This window comes from Oncorhynchus kisutch, linkage group LG17 (assembly GCF_002021735.2).
Source record: "Oncorhynchus kisutch isolate 150728-3 linkage group LG17, Okis_V2, whole genome shotgun sequence".
Lineage (NCBI taxonomy): Eukaryota > Metazoa > Chordata > Actinopteri > Salmoniformes > Salmonidae > Oncorhynchus > Oncorhynchus kisutch.
In genome coordinates this window covers 20,841,342-20,859,062 of record NC_034190.2, presented here as the reverse complement: position 1 = coordinate 20,859,062, position 17,721 = coordinate 20,841,342, and the positions used below count along the sequence as shown (strand labels likewise).

At 43.5% G+C, this 17,721-nt stretch overlaps 2 protein-coding genes across 3 annotated transcripts in view; both read right to left on the bottom strand.

The window, feature by feature from the left end:
* Positions 1 to 333: 333 nt before the first annotated feature.
* On the bottom strand, positions 334 to 6,208 carry LOC109907301 (cell division cycle-associated 7-like protein). Of its 2 annotated transcripts, none has more exons than XM_020505191.2 (11): positions 5,840 to 6,208; positions 4,658 to 4,786; positions 4,508 to 4,546; positions 4,214 to 4,308; positions 3,877 to 4,114; positions 3,681 to 3,737; positions 3,269 to 3,451; positions 2,983 to 3,138; positions 2,718 to 2,867; positions 2,492 to 2,628; positions 334 to 1,408 (listed from the first exon to the last, which is right to left on the bottom strand). In XM_020505191.2, the coding sequence occupies exons 1-11, from the start codon at positions 5,855 to 5,857 to the stop codon at positions 1,384 to 1,386; spliced, it is 1,227 nt and encodes a 408-aa protein (XP_020360780.1). In that variant the 5' UTR covers positions 5,858 to 6,208; the 3' UTR covers positions 334 to 1,383. The 2 variants fall into 2 exon arrangements, with proteins under 2 accessions (XP_020360780.1, XP_031649044.1); XM_031793184.1 differs by having other exon boundaries at positions 3,269 to 3,448; positions 5,840 to 6,189.
* Positions 6,209 to 8,263: 2,055 nt separating this feature from the next.
* The window catches only part of rapgef5a (Rap guanine nucleotide exchange factor (GEF) 5a), a 70,939-nt gene continuing 61,481 nt past the window's right edge, over positions 8,264 to 17,721 (bottom strand). The window contains exons 17-25 of the mRNA XM_031793183.1: positions 12,873 to 13,022; positions 12,227 to 12,324; positions 11,898 to 12,017; positions 11,623 to 11,801; positions 11,426 to 11,516; positions 11,203 to 11,253; positions 10,838 to 10,990; positions 10,684 to 10,738; positions 8,264 to 10,538 (exon numbers count right to left, since the gene is read on the bottom strand). Of these exons, the coding sequence (XP_031649043.1) occupies positions 10,420 to 10,538; positions 10,684 to 10,738; positions 10,838 to 10,990; positions 11,203 to 11,253; positions 11,426 to 11,516; positions 11,623 to 11,801; positions 11,898 to 12,017; positions 12,227 to 12,324; positions 12,873 to 13,022 (1,016 nt within the window). The 3' untranslated portion in view covers positions 8,264 to 10,419. The remainder of the gene's footprint in view (positions 10,539 to 10,683; positions 10,739 to 10,837; positions 10,991 to 11,202; positions 11,254 to 11,425; positions 11,517 to 11,622; positions 11,802 to 11,897; positions 12,018 to 12,226; positions 12,325 to 12,872; positions 13,023 to 17,721) is intronic.

Genomic DNA, 17,721 nt, shown 5'->3' with positions numbered 1-17,721 from the left:
GTTGTTAGCCGTGGTCATGACTATCTCAGGACTCAACAATTGACCCCAAGCCCAATTTAGATTCTTCCCCTTTTCTCCTGAAATGTGTTCACTAACCCAAGCCTTTCCAACAATCTTCATGGAAAAACACCCCTCATCAATACCACTATTTTATGGCTGTTTTTAATAGTTGAATTTTAGAATTGCAGCTGGAGACAGATAGCTGTGCCTTTTTGTGGGCGGTGCGCTCCTCCCACATATTCAGGACTCGGTCTGCGAGGGTTGAGGGGACTAAATCTACACACATGCCAAACTGCTACTACAGCCACTGTGACAGACACCAACTAGTAAACATTTGAACTTCAGTTCTTTATTTCAGATTCAACTAACGTAGTGTCCACTTTCAGAAGCAGTCTTAAAACTAACTCCATATAGAAGGAAAAAAAACATTAAAACAGTGTAGTAAACAGTACACTATACATCCCATAGGTCCAATTTGATTGGCTATGGTCTATAATCAAGGGAATATGTTCTGTTCCTTTCAGTAAAAGGTAAACCATGTCTTACTACTAGGGATGCAGTGGTAAAATAGGTGTAAACTCAAACTATGCTAATTTAGCATAATAATCGGTGCGTAAACATTATTCCCCAAATTAAAACGGTATTGAATTTAACAGTGGTTGTCTGTACCCTCCGACACATCCAAGGTCTAATAAAAAGTTCAACTCCACTGCCTGACGGCTGTTGCATAAAAATATGATTTCAGAATTGGGCTGCCTGTGTAAACAGTCTTGGAACCACAGATATCCATCTAGACCGGTGTTGCTCAATCTTTTTAGTTGTAGGGATCCACAAGTTATGGTTTTCCTGGGTCATATTCAGTGGTGTACACCGTAGCAAAATATTTTGCAACAATAAATGGTAATTACATGTTCTTACTGGAAAATGTCAGGTACTACCTCCTGTTTCAAAACATTGTCTCCCTACTGAACATGACTGTGATTAAATAGGGTGTTAGAAGGACGTGGCAGTCATTGAGGAACACTGTTCTAGACCATCTAGAGATCCAAAATGGACTTGAGTGAACTGTGGCAGTACTAAAGCAGAACAATTCTGTGTGTCAGTATGACCACGTCCTAATTATCTCTCCTTCTGCCCAAAGTGTGCACTTGTTCACTTCCATCCATTGATTTGTAGGGAAATGACTGGTACAAGAAATTTGGTGGCAACTCCCTTTAGCCCATGCAAATCCAATGCTCTGTGGGAAGTAGAAGAGTGTAAACTTCAGGAGAAAGGAGAGATTGAGACACACCCTCTGTCTGCTGGGTCTCTCCCTCTGGGCCTCCAGGGTGTAATTGTCTGTCCTGACCAACAGGGGAGCTGTCTGCTTGTCTGGTCTTGTCTCTAGGCTCGAAGATCTTTTTGGATGCTGTGGAGAAAGAAAAGTAGACATTTTTTAATTAAAACATTTATTAGCTCAATCAAACACACAGCCAAATTAAAACACACATACTACCTACCCAGTGGTAAAGTACTTAAGTAGTACTTTAAAGTATTTTTTATTTAAGTATTTTTTGGGGGTAACTCCATTACATTCCTAAATAAAATAATGTACTTTATTTTTTTACTCCATACATTTTCACTGACACCCACAGTGGTGGAAAAAGTATCCAACTGTCATACTTGAGTAAAAAGTAAAGATACCTTAATAAAAAATGACTCCAGTAGAAGTGAAAGTCACCCAGTAAAATACTACTTGAGTCAAAGTATTTGGTTAAATATACATCTTAAGCAAACCAGACGGCACCATTTTATTTACAGATAGCCAGATGCACACTCCAACACTCAGACATAATTTACAAAACGTGTGTTTAGCAAGTCTGCCAGATCAGAGGCAGTAGGGAGGGCCAGGGATGTTCTCTAGATACAGTAAGTGCATGAATTGAACCATTTTCCTGTCCTGCTAAGCATTCAACATGTTAACGGTTAGCCTACTTAAAGAGTAGCCTACTGTCAGGGAAAATGTATGGAGTAAAAAGTTCATTATTTTCTTTAGGAATGTAGCGAAGTAAAAGTTGTCCATAAAAACGACATAAGTAGTACTTTCAAGTATTATTTTTACACCACTGGACACCCACAAGTACTCATTACACTTTGAATGCTTAGCAGGACAGGAAAATCATCCAATTCACACGCTTATCAAGAGAACATCCCCGGTCATCCCTACTGCCTCTAATCTGGAGGACTCACTAAACACAAATGCTTTTTTGTACATGATGTCCAAGTGTTTGAGTGTGTCCCTGGCTACTCCAAAATAAAAAACACAAAAATCATACCATCTGGTAAGGACTTTGAAATTATTTATACTCTTACTTTTGATACTTAAGTATATTAAAAACCAAATACTTTGACTCAAGTAGTATTTTACTGGGTGACTTTCACTTGAGTCATTTTCTATCGGGACTTTTCCACAAGTATGAAAACTGGGTACTTTTTCCACCACTGCACCTACCTCTCCAGGTAATCTTGGACATTGCTGTGGCCCTTGTGTTGAGCCAAATGGACGAGTTGTCCTGTTGCACAACGTCCTTCTCTCCGTCGACACAGACTGCAGTTACAGATACCTCTACAAAGAGGACACTCCCAGTCCTTAGAGAGAGAAACACATGGATTTAGTGATAAAACAATATTTTTGGTGTACTGATGGGGTATAGGTCAAGGGCTGTGTGTGTACTAACTGGATCCAGCAGGGCAGAGCGTACGTCCTCTCCGTAGCGGTTCCTCAGACAGGGCCCACAAAACTGACCTTTGCCCCCTGAACATACTCCGCTACGACACACCGTCTTGGTGTCCAGAGTCTTCTGTCTACACTGATGACAAGTGCTGCCCTGGAACACACACACCAGTTCCATCTCTATCACAGGACAGATGGATAGACAGCAGAACTGAGCAGCTGATGAAAAGAGACAATTATAAAAGCCTTGCTGTGTGTGTGTCTCTTACGTGGTCCTTGTCCAGTATCTTGTCTTTGGCGCCTTCCGCCACGTTGTCCAGCTCTTCCTCCGTGATCTCATCGACTGATCTCACATGTATAATCTTCCTCCTCTTCCCGCTGCTCGCCCTCCTCTTCTTCCCACTTCTTCTCAGCTCATCATCCACCTGGCCACACACAGACACACATCATCATCATCATCATCATCTACCTGTTCAATCACAATGATCAAGAGTTACCTGTGTAAAGAATGTGTGTGTGAACAAGCATATGTAAGTCATGTGTGCCCTTGTGTACCTCCAGTAGTTTCCTGACACAGACAGTCCTCACAGATTTGTTGTTATGTGAAGGTGAGGTAGTCCGCTCCTCCACCCCAAACTTCTCTGGCGGTCTGGCCGCACGCGATGGGTTCCTCCTCTCGCCCCCCTCATGCACACCTCGTCTACGAGGGGTCGGCTTCTCACTCACACGCCTCTTCTTCTGGAACACAACACCCACAATGCCCCAGTGAGAACTACAACACCCAGAAGTCACCTGAGAAAGTCTGCGTGTTTCAGGGGATCAGTTTGAAGAAGACTAGCTGCAGTGCTGCCTATCTTTGGGAAGCAAGGTGATTTACAGATTCCGCCAGTCCAACTGTGGTAAATTAATCTGAAACATGCACAATATGAACCAATTCCATTAGCCCAAGTCAAATGTACTAACTCACCATGGTAGAGGGGGGGAGTTCAGCCATGTTGGTCAGGTCAGCAAACAGCTTGGCCAACTGAAGGACAACAATAATAACACAGGATGAGAAAACCCTTCTAATATACACAATAATAACAAGAGAGAAAGTAGATAGCAGGGTTGTATTCAGTAGTGTAACCGCCTACAGAACACAACCTTGGTCAGTGGTTATGTACCATGGCCTTGTTCTCCTGGATGTTCTTGGCTCGTTTATTTAGAACTGGAGACTCAACCTCCTCCTCTTTTTTTAGAGGCTGTTTCTGACCCCGTGTCACCATCCCACGGGACACCTGAGACACACCCCTTTTCAGATGCTCCTTTTCATTGGTTGTCCTCTTCGGAGTGGCGGTAGTGATTGGCTGGGGTTTCTTTGGTGCCTCCCCTTTCTTGGCAGAGAGTCTTTTGGTGGGAAACCTGAAGCAGAGTATTCAACTGTATTCAAAACGCAGTGGATCATAGTGAATAGGGTGCCATTTGAGACACATACACACAGTTGAACACTCGTACACTCACCTAAAGGCAACACAGAGACTCCTCCTTGTGTGTGTCTCTGGCTCCTCCCCCTCGGAGTAGAAACCTGTGTCTTCATCACTCTCCTCCGCTACGCACTGGAGCGACGGAAAACAGGAGAGAAGAGTCATGGTACAACCAAGCATCCCCATACACACATACCACTGGAGAGAACAGTAGAAAAGAGATGCCATGTTAGGTCTCAATACCATAGCCTTCATCCTGCTTCTGAACCCTCTGTTCTCTTCCTCACCAAAGCCCTCAAAACCCTCCCCCTCACTGTCTGAATAGACTTACCAACTCTGCGGTCACAAACTTTGACCTGAAATGCACAACCTGAAAAGCGAGAGAGAAAGATGGATGGATTATTTCAATCGCTAACTGACTGTAGCAGAATTAAGTAAACCAGGATTGTAGTGTGTGTGGTAAAGATTGGCAGCTACTCACCGGCTTCCCAGAGTCAAGGCTGTCCCTGCTGTCGTCTGATTCGCTGTCACTGGGCACTGACATTGCAAAACCCAGGAAGTCCTCATCATCACTGGGACTTTCAAAGATGGCCGACAGGGCCCTGGGGGTCTGAAGGACAGACAACAGATTAAAGCCAAAGATAGTTGTATAACTAACTCCGCTATTTCCCCCTATTCATCTGTGTTAAAGCTACACCAACATATAATACCCTTTTCACACTGTCCTTTCCAGAAAGTAGTCTATGGTGGAGGTGTAGTAATGAGTTCAGTAATGAGTCAAAGAGCTGGCCACTAACAAAAATGTAAAGAGACCAAATGCATTCCTATTACACGTCTCAAACTTGGGGCGGCAGGGTAGCCTAGTGGTTAGAGCGTTGGACTAGTAACCGGAAGGTTGCAAGTTCAAACCCCTGAGCTGACAAGGTACAAATCTGTCGTTCTGCCCCTGAATAGGCAGTTAACCCACTAGGTCGTCATTGAAAATAAGATTTTTTTCTTAACTCACTTGCCTAGTTAAATAAAAAGTAAAAATAAATAAATATTAAAATAATACAGCACTGATTTCTATGATAGGCTGTAGATATAAATTAAATTTACCTTATAAAATAAGGACCTGGACATTTTATGATTTGACTTAGCCTAGGCTTAGTAAAGCCAAAGGGCCTTATAAAGGACCCTGGACTGAGGTGGGTATAATTTGTGGAACGTTCCAACAGGAATCTGTTGCAAAAACGTCGTAAATAACAAGGCTGCCAACAAACAAGGCATACACAGTGGCAGAATAAAGATACCGGGTAGGGCGTGGATTATTTCACTCCCAACGTTTATTCCGAAAAATGTCTGTCCTCACTCTGGTAGCCTATGGACAAACATTAAGAATAAACTACGTGGTGAGTTGATGCATATTCGGCAGCTAGTTAAATTGACGTTACTTTGTATGCAACCTTGTACTTTACGAAGTGTTTGGAACAGAAAAAACTTGGGCTGTTCTGTAGGCTAAACAGCCCAGTGTAAAACTCCAAACCAGCAAGCAATGCAGATGCACAGTGGCTAGGAAAAACTCATTAGAAACCTAGAGGAAACAGGCTCTGAGGGGTGGCCAGTCCTATTCTGGCTGTACCGTGTGGAGATATAACAACTGCAACTGTTAAACCTCACTTACCTTTGATGATAACGGCATTTTAACTCGTTTGAGAGACGAATGTTCCTTCTCTCAAAGTTCACATGCAGTTCACACAACAGAATGAATGGTCAAAAAAGTTCATGTACTTGTCTCTAAAGTCAGGTGTGCAGTCGAGTTTTGAATTTCGTTCAAATATGTTTTCAAACTTGATTTTGTGAGTCCAGAATACTTTTCCTGTATTTAGAAGTCGTTATACGACGGCCATGAGAGTGAATTGATTTTTAATATCATTATTACATTGAGTTTCTGCTCGGAGTTACTCTCCTTCTCCCCCGGATACATAATGGAACAGCCCGAGTCCCGCCCTCTCCCCAGTTTCGCGGCAAAAAGACAATGTAGGTGTGGCAGAATCTCACTGTCCCGAGAAATAAGCTTTTCAAGCTTTTCAATCCAACTACTGTACTGCAGTGACTGCAACAAAGAAGTAATAGCAAAGTGGCATCTGGAAACATTTGGCGCCTACATGTTTAGGATTTTCCAAAACAAAATTGAAAAAATCTATGTTAAATCATAAAGTGCATTCAGAAAGTATTCAGACCCCTTGACTTTTTCCACAATTTGCCTTGTTCTAAATTGATAACAAAAATAAATCTGCAATCTACACACAATACCCTACAATGACTAAGTGAAAACAGGTTTTTATAAATGTTTGCATATTTATAAAAAATATAAAACAGAAATACCTTATTTACATAACTATTCAGACCCTTTGCTATGAGACTCGAAATTGAGCTCATGTGCATTATGTTTCCATTGATTATCCTTGAGATGTTTCTACAACTTGATTGGAATCCACCTGTGGTAAATTCAATTGATTGGACATGATTTGGAAAGGCACATACCTGTCTATATAAGGTCTCACAGTTCACAGTGCATGTCAGAGCAAAAACCAAGCCATGGGGTCAAAGGAATTGCCCGTAGAGCTCAGAGACAGAATTGTGTCGAGGCACAGATCTGGGGAAGGGTACCAAAAAATGTCTGCAGCATTGAAGGTCCCCAAGAACGCAGTGGCCTCCATCATTCTTAAATATAAGACGTTTGGAACCACCAAGACTCTTCCTAGAGCTGGCCACACGGCCAAACTGAGCAATTGGGGTAGAAGGGCCTTGGTCAGGGAGGTGACCAAGAACCCGATAGTCACTCTGACAGAGCTCCAGAGTTCCTCTGTGGAGATGGGAGGACTTTCCAGAAGGACAACCATCTCTGCAGTACTCCACCAATCAGGCCTTTATGGTAAATTGACCAGACGGAAGCCACTCCTCAGTAAAAGGCACACGACAACCCGCTTGGAGTTTGCCAAAAGGCACCCAAAGGACTCTCAGACCATGAGAAACAAGATTCTCTGGTCTGATGAAACCAAGATTGGCCTGAATGCCAAGCGTCATGTCTGGAGACTTGGCACCATGCCTATGGCAGTGAAGCATAGTGGTGGCAGCATCATGCTGTGGGGATGTATTTCAGCAGCAGGGACTGGGAGACTAGTCAGGATCGAGGAAAAGATTAACGAAGTAAAATACAGAGAGATCCTTGATGAATACCTGCTCCAGTGCTCAGGACCTCAGAGTGGGGCAAAGGTTCACCTTCCAACAGAACAACAACCCTAAGCACACCTCTAAGTCAACGCAATGTCCTTGAGTGGCCCAGCCAGAGCCTGGACTTAAACCCGATCAAGCATCTCTGGAGATACCTGAAAATAGCTGTGCAGCGACGCTCCCCATCATATATCCTGACAGAGCTTGAGAGGATCTGCAGAGAAGAATGGGAGAAACTCTCCAAATACAGGTGTGCCAAGCTTGTAACGTCATACCCAAGAAGACTAGAGGCTATAATCACTGCCAAAGTGGCTTCAACAAAGTACTGATTAAAGGGTCTGAATACTTATTTAAAAAATAGCAAATTTACATATCTTTATACATTAGCAAAAATGTCTAAAAACCTGTTTGGGCTTTGTCATTATGTGTAGATTGATGAGGGGAAAAACATGTTTTAATCAATTTTAGAACAAGGGGTCTGAATTATTTCCAAATGCACTGTATCTGCTTCAACAAATATGTATGATATCATGATGATGGTATTATTGCCTTTATCATTATTATTTTTAAATTCCATAGCCTATTACACATTCTGAATGGCCCGCCCCTGCAGAAGCTGTACTCTCCCTCTTCTGTCACTCCCCCTTCTCCACGCCCACCACCACCAATTAGCCCCCTGAGCTCAAGACTTGTCTTCCACTAAAATAAATGACAGGGTTTGTAATATATGCACAGGGAGGCAGTGGTGATGTCACCCCACGCTTAATGAGAAGTGAAAATGAGAAACAGCTGTTTTATTTTATTATTTTCTTTCCTCTCTTCTATCATTTCTCTCCTACTCCTCCATCTCTCTGATAATATTCAGAGACAGTGACCATCGACACAATGTTTATTATGACATAAAAGCTCTAATTTATTCATACATAATCTCCAGTAAAACTTTGACGTAGTAAACCTCTCTTTAGAAAAGACGTGTGGCTTCAGCAGTTAGGGACAGGGAACATACTGCTCTGCCCTTTCCTTTCTCCCGCTGTGTATGAAGACATATTGTGGAATGTAGGCCTACCTTTTAAACAGATAAATAATTACATCTCAAACATCATAATAACATTATGCATATTTACAAATCAACAATATTACGGTGGTATAAAGCCTTAGAGCAAATCTGAAATGGCACACTATTCCCTGGCTTATATAGTGCACTACTTTTAACCAGAGCTCCCTATTCCCTATATAGTGCACTACGTTTGACTAGGGCCACATAGCTCTGGTCAAAAGTAATGCACTATATAGGAAATAGGATGCAATTTGGGACACACTCTTAGTGTCATCTTGCATTGTGATCTGGTGGGGTTGTCACGTCATGCAAACAACAACATTCTTTAAAACAGAACTTTACATCATCATGGCAAGAAAACAACAACACCCCTCTGTCTCTTCTTCATTCGTCTTTTTTCTCTTCCCCCCCATTTTGAAATCACATAGGACAGTAACAATCACTGGACCAACTCCACTCCCTAGTCTCCTGTTTTAAACATTCCAGCATTTCAGCTCAACCAGCAAACCTTTTTGGACACAGTTCAATGTATTTACACATATGTCCTGCAAATCTTTACCGAGGTCTGTCTTTATACAGCTCCGGAGTGATATGGCACACAGGACTGTCACATTCTGTAGAGAAATATAAATAAACAAAATATTACAATAAATAGTTATATAGCACTACTGCCCTGCTTCTACACACCTGAACACTGTACATGTGATGCACTTGATCAGTCAGTGTGAATACCACAGGCCTTAACAGTGATGTACTTGATCAGTCAGTGTGAATACACCAGGCCTTAACAGTGATGTACTTGATCAGTCAGTGTGAATACACCAGGCCTTAACAGTGATGTACTTGATCAGTCAGTGTGAATACACCAGGCCTTAACAGTGATGTACTTGATCAGTCAGTGTGAATATCCCAGGCCTTAACAGTGATGTACTTGATCAGTCAGTGTGAATACACCAGGCCTTAACAGTGATGTACTTGATCAGTCAGTGTGAATACACCAGGCCTTAACAGTGATGTACTTAATCAGTCAGTGTGAATACACCAGGCCTTAACAGTGATGTACTTGATCAGTCAGTGTGAATACACCAGGCCTTAACAGTGATGTACTTGATCAGTCAGTGTGAATACACCAGGCCTTAACAGTGATGTACTTGATCAGTCAGTGTGAATACACCAGGCCTTAACAGTGATGTACTTTATCAGTGTTGAATGCATTGACTGGGTTTGAACCAAGGCAATGTTGCTTAGTGAAATCTGTGTGTAACAGGCATTAAAACAGCTCTTCAGTCAGTAAAAGTGTAATAACAATGTAATAATAATAATCTCTATAATACCGTGGTATTAACGCCCAATAACAATGTGTAATAGTAGGACCTTTATGTTGTGGTATGACAGGAGCAGAAATTATGAGGGCTTTGTGGTTTCTACAGATACAAATAAAAAGGGATGTGTGTAATCTGTATATGGCATCTCTCCCCCATCCGGACATTTGCCACTGTCATCCAGAGGCATATCTCACCATGTGGCCTGAACACATACAGTATACATCTGCTGTACGTCTACTGCATGATTTCCAGTCATATACTAACAGTTACTATCTACAGTCTTTTGACTGTTTCCCTACTGAGGATAATTAATATACAATGAAACTAACTGTTAACTTAAGACCAGAAACACAATCTCAGTAACTGTACAAAATCCTCTGGAGAGTAGCTTAAAAACAGTATTCATGACAGAACAATAAAGAATGGCTGTCTGTCTTCTCCTTGGTCTTTGTCGTACGTCAAAGTTTGACCTTCATAGAAAAACAGTCTGAATCAGGTTGACAGATATACATTTTCAGTCTGAATGCCGTCTCAGTGTGCAGCTCTGTGGTTGGCTGGCTGAATCAGGATGCTGAACTGTGATTGGCTAAGAGCCGGTGGCTTGCATGGCACCTTCAACACAAAGTGTATTTTCTGTGTGTGTGTTCAGGCGCGAGGCTCCAGCTTGTGTGACAGTTGGAACAGTGTCTGTTGATTGTCGATGATGTGGAGGTAGTGAACGCTCGCCCTGACCTCTGCACTGTCGCTCCCCACCACCTCGTTACCTAGGAGACAGACAGATACACACGCACACACACACAGACAAAAACACTGAAGCTGTATGACTTCACCAGCAGAGACTGAACAGAACAACATTACAGAAACACAGGCACTGACAGACAGAAAGAGAGACAGAAAGAGACAACATACCGAGTTGGTCGCTTTGGCAGTGGCGAATCAGACGCACTGTGTCGGCGATCATGTGCTGAGGGGGCGGGGCATAGAAGAGAGTCAGTCACCATGATAACGGTTATTAAACAAAGAGACAAACGTTCACACACACAACAGACATGTCATGACTCACCAGTTTCTGGAAGTTGACCAGGTTGTCCTGAAAGGTTTTGTTTCCCTCGTGGATAAAGGTGATGTCTTTCAACAGCAGGGGCATGAAGGGGATCTTAGGAGGCTTCATCTTCTTGAAGGCATCTCTGTAGGCCTTATGGTTCAGAGACGGGTCCTGAAGAGACAACGAGGAGAGGTTAGGAGTCAGGGTAAGGTTAGTGGTTAGAGGTCAGAGGTTAGGCTTAGGGTCAAGTGGATCTGAACCTAGAGACTGATACACCAATAGTCTCAGAATATTTTGTTCCTTAATTCATGACCTTCTCCTAACTATTTTCCACCAGCCTATCAAGACAAACATTACTTTAAACCAATGATAATGAGTCTTACTGTGATCAGCTCCAGTTCAGAGAAGATCTTCTTGAATTTCCCCGGAACTTTCTGAAAGTAAACGTATGGAACAGATACACACCATCAGAGTACACACACACACACACACACACACACACACACACACACACACACACACACACACACACACACACACACACACACACACACACACACACACACACACACACACACACACACACACACACACACACACACTTACCTCCCAGGTTATGTTGAGTCTGCTGACGGCTGCTGTGTTGAGTCCCATGATGATGGCAAATGCTGAGTTCAGGTTCCTTTGGGCCTTACAGCTACATAACACAAAACAGGGATTAGTTGTGTGTGTGTCCCCATGTGTGTGTGTGTGTGTTTGATTGTCTAAAGTGTGTGTGTTCTTTTTTATTTATTTTCTCTTACTGCGCTGCAATCTTGATGAACTTCTTGAGCAGCTGGACTCGTTTGTTGAGTGACACACACATCAGGACCTCAGACATGACCCACTGCTGGACCTCGTTGCAGCGCTGCAGCAATACAGATAGCCCCTCCCGGTGGCTGCCTCCGGTACTACAGCTCATTGTAGAATACACCAACTCCTGCTGCAGGGGGGAAAAGACAGAGAGTTGAGTGTGTATGTGTATGCGTGAGTGTGTAGTAAAGTTCCTCCAGTGAGTGTGTGTGTGTGTGTGTGTTACCTCGTGTATGGAGTTGAAGAGGTTCCAGTCCAGTTGTGTGAGAACAGCAGCCATATCCCAGGTGTTGATACCCAGCAACCTCACTGTTCTCCTACTCAGCTCACTGTCTGTTAGAGGGGCCTACACACACACACGCACGTTAAGAGTAGGTAAGTGTTTTTTTTTGTCTTTCAAATACTTGAGTTTGATTTGATTTAGTAGTGCAACACACCCCACCCCAGGTAAGCTGAATCGAGGTCCCCTATAGCCTTTGTTTAAAAAATAAATACCATTTGTCAGTGAATGACCACAATCAAATTATTCGTAACTGTAATCTGGGTGTTAATTACCATAATATGTGTGAGGTCCCTCCGACAGACCATCAGTTTGCTCTGTGGCGTCAAAGTCTCAGAATACACATATTGACCAGCCTGTAACATCCTCCTCTCTACAGGGGGAGAGTGAGAGAGAAAAGTGGGGAGAGTGAAAAGGAGTGTGTGTGTGTGCTCCTCCAGTGTGTGTGAGTACCTTCAGTGGGTGTGTGTGTGTGTGTGTGTGTGTACCTTCAGTGTGTGTATGTGTACCTTCAGTGGGTGTGTGTGAGTACCTTCAGTGGGTGTGTGTGAGTACCTTCAGTGTGTGTGTGTACCTTCAGTGTGTGTGTGTGTGTGTACCTTCAGTGGGTGTGTGTGTGTGTGTGTACCTTCAGTGGGTATGTGTGTGTGTACCTTCAGTGGGTGTGTGTGTGTGTACCTTCAGTGGGTGTGTGTGAGTATCTTCAGTGTGTGTGAGTACCTTCAGTGTGTGTGAGTACCTTCAGTGTGTGTGTGTCTTCAGTGTGTGTGTGTGTGTGTGTGTGTACCTTCAGTGGGTGTGTGTGAGTACCTTCAGTGTGTGTGTGTACCTTCAGTGTGTGTGTGTACCTTCAGTGTGTGTGTGTGTACCTTCAGTGTGTGTGTGTGTGTGTGTGTGTGCCTTCAGTGTGTGTGTGTGTACCTCCAGTAGGTGTGTGTGTCATCAGCACCATGTCCTCCTCTGGTCGGTCCATCTTCTGACCCACAATCCTCAGCAGCTCTGCCACGCTCAGCAAAGAGTGTGTGTAAACACACAGGTACGAATCAGCACTCACATACACACGACACAGCACTGGAACACACACACACACATAGCGTTAACACATCATAAAACATATTTTCAATTTTGATTGGGTGAATAGAGACCTCCTTGCTTTTAGACTAATTCAAATGGTAATTGATGGGAGATTCTATGATCCCATCAAAGTCTTACTGTGATCAGCTCATTGACCTCAGGACTGGCTGGTTTCCAACCCTTTACGGTGTAAAGCAGGGAGACCTACTCTCATTCACTTTATTTGCAATATATATTTTAATGATTTAGCCCTACAAATCAAACATGCTAAACTTGGTGATGAAGTTGTGGATATATTCCTGGGCATCTTGTTGTATGCTGATTTTTTATTTTATTTTTTATTTCACCTTTATTTAACCAGGTAGGCTAGTTGAGAACAAGTTCTCATTTGCAACTGCGACCTGGCCAAGATAAAGCATAGCAGTGTGAGCATACAACAAAGAGTTACACATGGAGTAAACAATTAACAAGTCAATAACACAGTAGAAAACAAAGGGGGGGTCTATATACAATGTGTGCAAAAGGCATGAGGAGGTAGGCAAATAATTACAATTTTGCAGATTAACACTGGAGTGATAAAAGATCAGATGGTCATGTACAGGTAGAGATATTGGTGTGCAGAAGAGCAGAAAAGTAAATAAATAAAAACAGTATGGGGATGAGGTAGGTGAAAAGGGTGGGCTATTTACCAATAGACTATGTACAGCTGCAGCGATCGGTTAGCTGCTCAGATAGCTGATGTTTGAAGTTGGTGAGGGAGATAAAAGTCTCCAACTTCAGCGATTTTTGCAATTCGTTCCAGTCACAGGCAGCAGAGTACTGGAACGAAAGGCGGCCAAATGAGGTGTTGGCTTTAGGGATGATCAGTGAGATACACCTGCTGGAGCGCGTGCTACGGATGGGTGTTGCCATCGTGACCAGTGAGCTGAGATAAGGCGGAGCTTTACCTAGCATAGACTTGTAGATGACCTGGAGCCAGTGGGTCTGGCGACGAATATGTAGCGAGGGCCAGCCGACTAGAGCATACAAGTCGCAGTGGTGGGTGGTATAAGGTGCTTTAGTGACAAAACGGATGGCACTGTGATAGACTGCATCCAGTTTGCTGAGTAGAGTGTTGGAAGCCATTTTGTAGATGACATCGCCGAAGTCGAGGATCGGTAGGATAGTCAGTTTTACTAGGGTAAGCTTGGCGGCTTGAGTGAAGGAGGCTTTGTTGCGGAATAGAAAGCCGACTCTTGATTTGATTTTCGATTGGAGATGTTTGATATGAGTCTGGAAGGAGAGTTTGCAGTCTAGCCAGACACCTAGGTACTTATAGACGTCCACATATTCTAGGTCGGAACCATCCAGGGTGGTGATGCTAGTCGGGCATGCAGGTGCAGGCAGCGACCGGTTGAAAAGCATGCATTTGGTTTTACTAGCGTTTAAGAGCAGTTGGAGGCCACGGAAGGAGTGTTGTATGGCATTGAAGCTTGTTTGGAGGTTAGATAGCACAGTGTCCAAAGACGGGCCGAAAGTATATAGAATGGTGTCGTCTGCGTAGAGGTGGATCAGGGAATCGCCCGCAGCAAGAGCAACATCATTGATATACACAGAGAAAAGAGTCGGCCCGAGAATTGAACCCTGTGGCACCCCCATAGAGACGATATACATTATATGTACAAAAGTATGTGGATGCCCCTTCAAATTAGTGGATTTGGCTATTTTATCCCGTTGCTGACAGGGGATGAAATAGTCTTTCATCCAGTTGCTGACAGGTGTATAAAAGGCTATTTCATCCCGTTGCTGACAAGTGTATACAATTGAGAACACAGCCATGCAATCTCCATACACAAACATTGACAGTAGAATGACCTTACTGAAGAGCTCAATGATTTTCAACGTGGCACCGTCAACAAGTCAGTTTCCAACAAGTCAGTTCATCAAATTCCTGCCCTGCTAGAGCTGCCCCAGTTAACTGTAAGTGCCCTTTGTGAAGTGGAAACGTCTAGGAGCAACAACGGCTCAGCCGCAAAGTGGCAGGTCACACAAGCTCCCAGAACGGGACCGCCGAGTGCTGGAGCTCATAAAATTGTCTGTCCTCGGTTGCAACACTCACTGCCAAGTTCCAAACTGCCTCTGGAAGCAACATCAGCACAACAACTGTTCGTCGGGAGCTTCATGAAATGGGTTTCCATGGCTGAGCAGCCGCACACAAGCCTAAGATCACCATGCACAATGCCAAGTGTCGGCTGGAGTGGTGTAAAGCTTGCCGCCATTGGACTCTGGAGCAGTAGAAACGCGTTCTCTCGAGTGATGAATCACACTTCACAATCTGACAGTCCAACGGCCGAAACTGGGTTTGGCAGATTCCAGGAGAACGCTACCTGCCCGAATGCATAGTGCCAACTGTAAAGTTTGGTGGAGGAATAATGGTCTGGGGCTGTTTTTCATGGTTCGGCCTAGGTCCCTTAGTTCCAGTTAAAGGAAATCATAATGCTGCAGTATACAATGATATTCTAGATGATTCTGTGCTTCCAACTTTGTGGCAACAGTTTGGGGAAAGCCCTTTTCTGTATCAGCATGACAATACCCCCATGCACAAAGAGATCCATACAGAAATGGTTTGTTGAGATCGGTGTGGAAGCACTCGACTGGCCTGCAGAGCTCTGACCTCAACCTGACAGAACACCTTTGGGATGAATTGGAACGCTGACTGCGAGACAGGCCTAAACGCCCAACATCAGTGCCCAACCTCACTAATCCTCGTTGCTGAATGGAAGCAAGTCCCCACAGCAATGTTCCAACATGTAGTGGAAAGCCTTTCCAGAGGGGTGGAGGCTGTTATAGCAGCAAAGGGGGGACCAAATCCATATTAATGCCCATGATTTTGGAATGAGATGCGTGACAAGAAGGAGTCCACATACGTTTGGTCATGTAGTGCAGTTGTCCTTGCCGAGACATTAGATGACCTCCAGAATATTTAGAATATTGTTAAACTAAATTGAGACTGGCGATAAATCAAGAGAAAACCCAGGTTGTTCATTTCAGAAAGAAAGGTGTGCAGTGAAGTGCACACAACCTTTGTTTTGGTCCAACCCCATTATTGTACACTGGGCTCTATAAATATCAAATCAAATACAATTTTATTAGTCACATGCACCGAATACAACAGGTGTAGACCTTACAGTGAAATACTTACTTATGAACCCCTAACCGACAATGCAGTTAAAAAAATATGGATAAGAATAAGAAATACAAGTAAAGTAAAAGTAATTCAAGATCAGCAGTAAAATAACAATAGCGAGACTATATACAGGGGGGCACACGGTACAGACTCAATGTGCGGGGGCACCGGTTAGTTGAGGTAATATGTATATGAAGGTAGAGTTATTAAAGTGACTATGCATAGATGATAACAGAGAGTAGCAGCAGTGTAAAAGATGGGGAGAGGGGAATGCAAATAGTCTGGGTAGCCATTTGATTAGGTGTTCAGGAGTCTTATGGCTTGGGGGTAGAAGCTGTTTAGAAGCCTCTTGGACCTAGACTTGGTGCTCCGGTACTGCTTGCCGTGCGGTAGCAGTCTAAGACTAGGGTGGCTGGAGTTTTAAACAATTTTTAGGGCCTTCCTCTGACACTGCCTGGTATAGAGGTCCTTGGTTTCATTCTGGATGAACACATGCCCTTTGAAGATGCCATAATATCGCTAGCAGATTCTGCCGGTTAAGCTTTGGGGTCAGTGTTAAACAAAATGATCAGCTAAAACTCCTGTGTGTGTCCAGGGATGGACTATGCAGCTGGGGTTTGGGGTTCCAAAGTATGCACTAATTGCAACAATGTTTAAAACAGAGTCATCTGCTGCTTTCTTGGTGTGCACCACAGGAGGTTGGTGGCACCTTAATTGGGGAGGACCTACTTGTGGTAAAGGCTGGAGTGGAATAAGTGGAATGGTATCAAACTGACTCCAAACCTGGCCATCTGTGGGGATATGGGTTGGGAACCATGTGTGGTTAGGCAAAAAGTGACATGATACATCTATGGAACAGACTGATAAATATGCCAGAACACAGAATCACTAAAAAAGTGTTTGACTGGGACCTTACTCATAACCATCTGTGGGATGGAGAATTGTTATCCATTTTTTGTGAAACTGATTTGCAGAATACACTGAATATATAAAACATTAAGAACACCTGCTCTTTCCATGACATAGACTGACCTGGTGAATCCAGGTGACAGCTATGATCCCTAAATGATGTCACTGTTAAAACCACTACAATCAGTGTAGATTTTTAAGCCTTGAGACATGGATTGTGATTGTATTTGTATTTACTATGGATCCCCATTAGCTGCTGGCAAGGTAGCAGCTCCTCTTCCTGGGGTCTAGAAGAATTAAGGCAGTAATACAATTTTAAAAACACTCCAAAACATTCACATCAGATTTCACAACACACTAAGTGTGTGTCCTCAGGCCCCTACTTTACTACCACATATCTACAACACACTAAGTGTGTGCCCTCAGGCCCCTACTTTACTACCACATATCTACAACACACTAAGTGTGTGTCCTCAGGCCCCTACTTTACTACCACATATCTACAACACACTAAGTGTGTGCCCTCAGGCCCCTACTTTACTACCACATATCTACAACACAAAATCCATGTGTATGTATGTGTGTGCATAGTGCAGTGCGTATGTTATTGTGTGTGTCTGT

Bases quoted from the DNA above. Each gene is read 5' to 3' on its own strand.
- LOC109907301 (XM_020505191.2), bottom strand. The intron at 4,547-4,657 runs GTGAGTAGCTGC...CTCGCTTTTCAG, and splicing joins GCCTTGACTCTGGGAAGCCG to GTTGTGCATTTCAGGTCAAA. The intron at 4,115-4,213 runs GTGAGTGTACGA...ACTCTGCTTCAG, and splicing joins AGTCTCTGTGTTGCCTTTAG to GTTTCCCACCAAAAGACTCT.